The sequence below is a fragment of the Priapulus caudatus genome, unplaced genomic scaffold (genome assembly GCF_000485595.1).
Source record: "Priapulus caudatus unplaced genomic scaffold, Priapulus_caudatus-5.0.1 Scaffold1231, whole genome shotgun sequence".
Lineage (NCBI taxonomy): Eukaryota > Metazoa > Priapulida > Priapulimorpha > Priapulimorphida > Priapulidae > Priapulus > Priapulus caudatus.
Window position 1 is genome coordinate 1,700 of NW_014578292.1, and position 9,624 is coordinate 11,323.

General features: G+C 38.9%; 1 protein-coding gene across 1 annotated transcript; it reads left to right on the forward strand.

Annotated features, from left to right (window-relative positions):
• The first annotated feature begins 1,844 nt into the window (after nt 1–1,844).
• Nucleotides 1,845–9,313, forward strand: LOC106815900 (snRNA-activating protein complex subunit 4-like). Its single transcript, XM_014820428.1, has 13 exons — nt 1,845–1,884; nt 2,616–2,740; nt 3,173–3,287; nt 3,634–3,827; nt 4,300–4,404; nt 4,976–5,054; nt 5,671–5,752; nt 6,211–6,273; nt 7,141–7,216; nt 7,602–7,703; nt 8,235–8,365; nt 8,492–8,574; nt 9,225–9,313. Exons 2-13 carry the CDS (start codon nt 2,630–2,632, stop codon nt 9,311–9,313), a joined length of 1,230 nt encoding a protein of 409 aa, XP_014675914.1. The 5' UTR covers nt 1,845–1,884; nt 2,616–2,629.
• Nucleotides 9,314–9,624: the final 311 nt, after the last annotated feature.

The window sequence follows — 9,624 nt, forward strand, 5'->3', positions numbered from 1 at the left end:
ATGAAAGCGAATAAACTCCCGTACCCGTAGCCTCGAGACATTAAGATACGGCTACCGTACCCGTAGCCACTGCCTAAAACAAATTCATAGGCTAATAAAAACGAGAGAAACGATGTGTCTTTGACTACTTTGACATGACTGCATGACACATGTTAGTGATGTTACATCCTAATACATGATAATAAATTTTTTTTGTTATTTAACATAATTTAACGTTCTATCCAAAAAACAACAACACTTCAAACTAGTGTAATAAAATACAAACTCCTAAACTACGCTAACGAACAAGATTAATGTGAGTAGACTATCGCGGTAAGTATCGCGTGGTATCAGTTGCCGCAGATAGTAACGTTTGGTATCGGAAACTGCAGGCACCCTGAGTTCAGATGTAGGACTAGTAAAGCCCGACTGTTGGTCTAAACCTCTCTGTATTTAGCTTGGGATATGTTGTGTGATTTAGTTTATTATTTGTATATTTTATCATTTATGTTTTGGGTGGATCTTGTCGCAGCTTGAATGAATCTTCGATAAACTTTGAGAGTTCGAGGAGATCGGCCACATGATTTGTGATGAATAACCATTTTATGGATGATTTGCCTAGGAATGTGAAGTGTATAAATTTGTCATCTATTGACCTGTCATTGCATAGGGAACAGAATCTAAGATTAGCAGGGATGGATTGGTGACGGCCTTGTTCAATCCTTAGGTTGTGGTCGCTAAGCCTTAGTTTAGTTAATGCTCTTCTTGCTTGTTTAGAATATAAATTTAATAGGTATGGTTCAGGTTCATATTTTGTTTTAAGTTGTCTATAAAATCTTAGTTTGTTTGACCCTCCTCTTCTTCTGTTGTCATCATTCAGGTCGTTAAAGAACATGGTGGTATATTTTTGTTGCAAGTTTCTCTTTATGTTGAGTATGGTTTCATGTAGTTTTGATTGGAATTGCACTTCCAGATTGTGTTTTTTGACATAAGTTCTAAATAAGTTTGTTGCTATTTTTGATCAATTTGTGAAAGTCTTAGTAGTGCCTTCAGGAATGTCATTGTAGAATTGAATAGATTCCTTCAGGAGGGGGTTTGGACTTGGGAATTTTGCAATGGTACCAGAATTTTGCCACTTGAAGAACTATAATAATATTGTGTAATAAGTGGAACATTCCTAGCTCAGCTTTGGCGGCTATGTTGGAGGTTTTGGTTCTGACTCCCAATACCCATTCAGGGTTCTCCCCAGGATGAAATTCAAACAAGGGGGAGGGGAAGGGGAAGGGGGAGGGGGGGAACTAGGGGGGCGTGTTTTTTTACCGTACCACTAATTAATGCGTAAAATCGCCACCACACCACAGACAGTATTTGGGGTTCTTGTATAAGATATAGCCGAGTCGGTGTACAGTTAGTGTTGGGTGTGGGACAGGTTGACTGTTGTATTGTCTGCAGTGCATGCGTGGTACTGTAAAAATACACGCGCCGGGTATCCTGGTCGAATTGTACTTCTTGACGATCGATTCCCTCGCTGGCAAACTTTTATTGTGGTGGAATTTAATCGGGGCGGAGGTATTTTAAACGGGGCGCAACGATTGAAACAGGGGGGAGTTTTCCCAAACGGGGCGCGCGCGCCCCGTTTGCGCAACGTAGGGAGAACCCTGTCTATATATCGCGTTCTTGTTTACATTCCTTGTTTTCCCTAGACCACCTCCGTATGTATGATCCAAGATGGCTGCGCCCAGGCGTTGATCGTTTTCCTTTGTGCTGTCTATATTTTATTCTGTCTATACTGCGAGTTCAATCTATCCATCCTGATCTATAGGCTACTGCTCATGTGAGTTACACACCCCCGAAATCTCTACACTAGTGATACATTATGACACAATAAATAAGACAGTCAAGCAGGTATGAAGTAGGATGCAGTGTTAGGGTTTAGTTTTAGTGTTAATACCTATGCTAAACAGTTTTGATGATGACGTAGCCGGTTTAGCGATGGAACAGGCTTTCAACCTTTTGCAGTTCAGAAACAAAGGCCAGTACAGTAGAGCAGCAGATCTCAGATGAGCACTGTCTCTCATGCGGCACTTGTTTCATGTACAGGGCTTATAGGTGCATTATAAATAGTAACCGGCCTCAATACCATTTAAAAACGGTAAATATTGACCGATCATAAGATAACTCATAAAAGGCGCGTTTGTTTGGTTGGATCCACGGATCTCGATCCGATGGATTCGTTGATCTGACTGTTTGTTTGGTCGGATCAATGGTCTCGATCCACCGAACCCGACCCTGCTAGCGAGGCGGATTCGAACGGCATCCAATATGGCGGCCCGCGCCTCAGCCAATCACAGCTTGTTCTTTGTTATGAACCATCCCGTGATAGGTCACAGCGAAACGTGAACCAGCGAAAGTGAGTTTTGCGTTTGTTTGGTCGGATCAGGATCCTATGATCTCAATCAGACGGATTTGTCCCAAACAAACCTGCCCAAAGACAGTTACAGTTTTAACCAGTATATCAACATGAATGCATTTCCCGTACCAGTGTATAATGGGCTAGTTCGGGAGCAGGTCAGTACGAGCATTAGTAAATTGTGAGTGTTCCATAATGTGACTGAATGTATGTTGTACTTCCGTAGAAAAAGGCACAATTATGGCAGCTATGAACGGATCGGAGCGGGAGCGAATGGAGGCCGAAATAGACAAGATCAATCAGGCTTTGGAGGAGTCTGGCGAATCCATGGATGAGGATAACAATTACGAGGTGAACAATGAACACGTCGTTGCAACAGATATACTCCGCAAAGATTGTAACAATATATATAATATCACCAACTATGTTATGTAGACAGACATACAAGCATACTGTTTGAGCGCCACCTGTAGGTAAGAAAGATAAGCTTCCGGTATAAAAGGTTCTGGCACAGGGGTGCACGTGCATGCTCGGAAGTTTTTCACAAGAGCGAAGCACCATAGCATGGATGTTCCGTGGAGTCGACGCAAAACGACTGCTAAAACACGATTTATAGGAAGCACATGCATGCGTGTGCAGGCACGCAGGCACGCACACAGGCATGCACACACCCACGCATGCACACATGAATGCAGGCATATGTATACTATTATCAACACTGCTATATGTGCCTTCACATCCAATCGCACTTCGTGTAAAATTCTTGTAATATATGCATGACAGGATCATGATGCAGGAACGATTGGAGGAGCAATGACATTTCCAGAGGTAGTGGCTAAGACAAATGTACAGATGATCCCAGTCATCGATGCTGGCAACGTGATCTTTACTAATCCGGGTATGAAACATTGATAATTGCTAAAGGAAAATTACAGGTTAGGAATTCGATTAAAATATTGGGCACTCTGTAGCAAACATTCATACTCTTTTAAACTCAAGTCTGATCATGTAATTTTCAATGCCATATGTCACATGGCATAATTTCATATCACATGTTATTGCATACCGTAAATAATATACGAGTCTTTACATCTCATAAAAGCACACGTTTTAGAAAGGCTACATATAGTATCAGGAGCTAATAATGACAAATTTGTCATTATTAGCTCCTGATATAGTATTAACCAAACATCAGACCTGTATTATTTATTAATACCTATCATTTGAACCAACAACTAATGTAGATGGGGGTAACCTGGACCCAATACATGGGCTGCCACTTGGGAATGTGGAGATGCCGACGTCGTCAAATTTCTCTGGGAGCGACCTGCCCAACACTCCGGACACTTGCCTGTTGTTGAATCGTGTCTACCAGGAGATTGTTTTCGATACCATCCACGACGTGGAAGCACTGCTAGCTGCTAACAGAGAGCATCAGGTAGTATAAACTACTGTATACACCATATTTTGCGCGTGCAGATATTTTCACGAATTCAGACTTGACAGACGCGTTCGCGAAATTCGCAAAAATTAAACCACCGCAAAATACACAGCTTATACAGTAGTATGCCTTGACGTTTCACCACCTGAGTGACTAAACAAAAAATAGTGCTAAGTTTGGATAATTATTGTAATATGATTGCTGGTCCTGCAGTTGAAATTAATTTTATATATATATCGAATGGCTAAGAAAGTGTATTTTCTATGACCTCATTTGTGCGTAAATATTTTAATACGTCTTTCTATTTCATCTAATTTTTGTAGTTGGAATTCCATGTTCTAATTTAGTTGTAAGCACAGTATAATTGCTGTTTGATTTGTTTCATTCTGTTTCGCAAGTAGCAGTTAGCATTTTGCTGCGTGTAGACTATAATACTAAAGAAATGGATTGTACTTGTTTTGTTCTACAGAAGAACTGCCAAACCGAATTGGACAATAACTCCAAGTTGTCTGGAAAGAGAGCAGCGCCACTCACACAGTTCTGCAAGCCGTATTTCCGTGATTACTTTGGCATGGTAAATAAAGGGGGGCTTATGTCGGGCTTGCGAGCCGACTCGACTGGAAGCAACTGGCTGCAATTCACTACAACTGCAGTGCTTAGGTCGGTCAACTGCGATGCGACTGCCTGCGACTGGCCACCACTAGTTGTTCGGAATAGAACAGTGGGCAACTGGACGCAACTAGTCGCTGCCGATCGCTTCCAGTTGCTCGAAATCCAGTTGCTTCCAGTCGAGTCGGCTTGCAAGCCCGACATAAGCCCACCTTAAGGTGCCCATTTTTAGCTCGTCGGACGCATCTGTAGTAGCCATTAAGGCATGCGTTTCTGTCTTATCATCATTTTCTGTGTATCAACGATAGCATGGGGACTGCTTAATTATACGTATTTTCTTGGATTTCATGACAAGTGGTCCACGGAAAGACAAAGTTGGCAATAGTGGGAGGTGTGGAACAAATGTCACTTCTAACATGAATTGCATCTCGATAAAAATGTATCTAAGTTCTCAATGTCCGTAATCGCTTTACAATCGGTGATAGACTTCTCAAATTAAAATCCATTACTGCATACCTCGTGCTTTTCTTTCTCAGTGTCCGCCATGTAATGAAGAAACATCGTTGAGAAATGCGAATAAGGTGCCAGATGCTTTGCCAAGGAGACCTCGACAGTGTGAGTACTAAAGCAGTCGACATTTAACGTGTCTGCATTATGTGTGCATGCCAGGAAGCTTGCACGTATTTGTATGTCTGTGATGAAACTTTAACTTGCCCCGTTATCTGAGACGAGTTAAAAATATTTTTGGGATTCGGAATATCATTGAACAGTTGCACACAGGATGTGTGAGTTTGTGTGACCAATTTTGGTAGCTGAGAGAACGGTTTTAGTGTAATTATCACCCCCTGCACGCACCCAGCTGTTAGGGTGCACCACATTGTGGCATCTGGTTATCAACCTGGAGCCCGTTGTCAGAAACAAAATTAGTCTTAACATTAGTCTTAACACTAACATTTTCTCGTAGACCGTCGACAGCAGTTTGTTTCGTATTGTTACGAGGAAATCTGCTACGATTTTTCATTCAGGTAACTTCGCAGCGTTTCTGACGACGGTCTAAGAGAAAAAGTTAATGTTAAGACTAATGTTAAGACTAATTTTGTTTCTGACAACGGGCCCCTGGCCTCTAAAGTTGTAGCTAAGAAACGAGAAGTTGGCTACTATACTCTTTTTTGGTGAATTTTCATCGCTGTGTATTCATGTGTACATGTGTTAAACAAGATTCCGTATGCAGGGAGCTTCTCAGAAATCAATATGTTGAAGTCAGCAGTGCGATCCAACGTACTCAAACAACAGATGGAAAAGCATTTAGCCAAGTATGTGGAAAACATGGAAGAGTTACTTATTTAAATTACCATGAGTTTTGTAATGCATGGTTTCACTCAGTAAATTATCGCCATTGTATCATAAACTAAGATAGTTATATTTTTTGATTTAAGCACATTTCCTATTGGTGTAGTGTATAATTATACGTATATATATATATATATATATATATATAAATATAGTGATTTCAATGAGCCATATTAATTATCAAGTGATCATGCATATGAGAGATACTAATTGTATAATTTCTCATTCAGCCAATATAAGTGGTTCTTGCTGTAATTGTTTATATTTATTAATTTGTTATGAATCCAAGCTATTGCTGCTCGACTGTACATGTCCTATATATTATGTATATATATATATATATGTATATATATATATATGTATATATATATATATATATATATATATGTATATGTATTAATATAATTATGCCATTTTATAGGAAAGAATGCTGGGCACCAAACTACAAAAACCAACCGTGTAGCTATTCGGAGTCAAATGAAATGCAAGCTTAAAATAGAAGCGATAGACAGCAGGCATAGTGAGTTGCGGTGAGCTGGGCATCCATGTTTCAAAGTCATTATAATTAGCATATTTGGAAGCCAGGGGGCTGTTGTCAGAAACATCGTAAAGTTAATGCTAATGTTAATGCTAAGATAAACATTACGACTAATGTTAATGTTACGAGAGGAGCGTTGACAGAAACACATCGCAACTATTAGAAAACTTACAATAACAGGAACTTCATCACAAGGCTGCTGAATTCGATGAGAATCGATCCACAAAATTCAATTCATACACGTTTATTGTACATCACAGTTAATCTTATTCATATATGACTGGCTAACCACATATAAATAATATTTGATGAAAAATGACGTGGTCATGAATTTATTCTGCACAACAAGACAAATTCTCACACTGTAACACGAGACGCGAGAGTCGTGGCAAGTGGCAAGGTATTTAAAACAAGAGAACAAAAGCCATATGCCATTTGTAAATGTTTTGCTTTGTTTTATGATCGGTAGATAATTAATGATTTTGACGTGTTTTTTAAGAAAAACACATTTTACTCATTATTATAAAATATAATATCACTATAATTGTAATTCGTAGTGTAAATGTGTTATTTTCATCTTAATATTAAAGTTACGAGAGGGTCTGGGCTCTCGTAATGATAAGAGGATATTTTCGAGGATTTTTCATTCTCGTAACTTTGCGATGTTTCTGTCAACGGTTTACGAGTGGAAGTTAATGTTAAGACAAATTTTGTTTCTGACAACGGCCCCCTGGTATCTGCAAAAACTCGCTATTAAATTCCGCGTCCAAAGTTTTTTCTGAGGTGTGCTATTTATTGATATTTCTGTCACAGGGACACTTCTGATAAGGACTTGTATGAAACGTACAAGGATATTAAAATTGACTGGCTTCGAATATCAGTTACTGATGTAAGTATAATGGCATTTTGTTGGCTGAGTTACTATTATATTTGATATATATATATATATATATATATATTATATTTTTAGAACTAGATTGGAAGTGGCTCCAAAGTGCTGCTAATATGCCCAAACATTCTTGCAATTTTGTTCATTTTTTATGAAAACTTGATAGCGCTTGATTGTTAAATTACATATGTTGATTATAAGCAATTTTAAAAATATAAATAACTAAATCACATAATACGTAATTAGTTAACAACCTAGTACTATTATGCATAGTAAATATCAACAAACTTCAGACATATTGAACATATTTTATGTTCTCCATCTGTTTTGATAGCATAATTTAAGGATTTTTTTTCATTGTATCGGTGCGCCATCTATCTAACAGTTTGAGAACAGTCGCTCGGCAATCGAGTGTCAGTTGAAGTGGGAAAACGAGGCGAGTCCCTTGATATCCCAGGTGCGCTGGGTCAAGCAAGAGGATGAGAAGGTGAGATGGTAGATGGCATCTATAATAAACCACTTAATTTAGCATCAGATGCTATATCTGGCTCACGGTAAAGATCTTCATGAATAACCCGAGTTGGTCTTTCAACTGGATGGTATGAACTCAAGTCGGAGATTTCAGTGTGCGTATTTTTGTCTCTTGGCACTACAATAAATGCAGTTTCTGTACTGACTTTCCATGTTGCTTGGTTGATAACAATGCTCCTGTTAGCGATCGTATTTCTTTAGTAATCGCTGCCATGAGGGTTAATAGTCACTTTAACTATCTGACTATGTATGTTCGGATGTGCAAGTTTTGTGAATCGCTGAAAAAGTTAATGCTGACATGGCCTAGTCATTATTGGAAAGTAACAAATAGTGGTTACACACATCTAGGCATCTCTAGTTCAATGTAATTTACTGGTAATCTCCTAATAGTGTGACGTTATGTGACTGTAGTGGGAATAATTTGAGTTGTTCGCATGAGGTGAGTACAAGGTGTCAGCCCTCTCATTCTCACCCGATTCATTTACAGGTAAAATCTTTGGTGGAGATTAAGAAAGAGAAGAACTGGAGGAAGATAGCCAAAGAGGTTGGCAGTTGCAGAACAGCATTCCAATGCTTTCAGCGGTACCAGACACGATTAAACGATTCCCTCACCAAAAAGTACGTCTCTGTCTTCCCCCACGCGATTTTTTCTCCATCCTTGGACAATCGAGCAGCATAGAATTGTGCAGAACGTAGCATATGTTATAAAGCATGTAATTCATGTGATGTTTTGTAATGTTTAAGAAACTGGACCGCCGAGGAGGATAAGCAGTTGACTAAGGTTGTTAACCAGTGCAGAGTTGGGGACTACATCCCATGGAACTATGGTAAGACGGCTAGATTGCTGAATTATCGTTTATTTCACATATACGTTTTTCTGGCGACAATATAACTATCGGTATGTTAATTTATGTGTAATGGTTAAAGCAGGGTTTCTTATACATAGGAGGCACAGTGGCGCACCGCCGTTGTCAAATTTAACATTGCCGCTGTGAAAATGTTCTGTATTTACTGATAATTGTATATCCTGTATCTATATACCTATAAGTATATCAATACATCCTGTATTTGAATCCATCATGCACGTTTTTTCCCAAACTGGCCATTACCTCCTTTGTCTAATTTTCCCTCAGAAGAAACCCTGTAAAGTAAATTAATCAAAACAATTATAACTTGTATGTTGTTAAAAGGTAATAATGACATGGTTGATAAGGTGATAAGGTGTATTAAAAACCATACATGTGATAGCTATCAACATTAGGTAAAAAAACTTACTGAACATAAAAATCACATCAGAACCTGATCTTATTGGAAATTGTTATAAAAAAGTGCAAATTATTTCATAAACAAATTGCAAATGCTTATATTTACTGCTTATTGTGATGGCAGATGCGCTATTGTTTGTCCATGCATGCAGGTGTTGTGAAGGGTATGTGTATATTTACTTAATTTCAGTGCTAGAATTTATGGACGGTAGAACTAGGAATCAATTATGGCATCGCTGGCACAAAGCGATCAACCCCACTATGCGCAGAGGCAAGTGGAAAGAGTCTGAGGATCTGGTAAGTCTTTTAATTCCTTTCTTTCGTTATTAAATGATGGTTTAAAAAAAATAGTCTTGCAGAATGTATTTTCATCACTACATATTCCAACGTAACTGAAGAGTGCAGATTGCATCAGTACGGACATAATGTATTATTACACATGATTCATTAGCCAGTAACCTGTAATGAGAAATTTCTCTGGTGCTGTTGGAAATGTTCAAAATCAGGAAGGGTATCGCAGGGGTAGAAATTAACTTTTGAACACGGGAGTCCAACGGACTCCCTAACTTCAAAAAGAGGGAATCCGCAGCAAAATGAGGGAGTCCGCAGTCT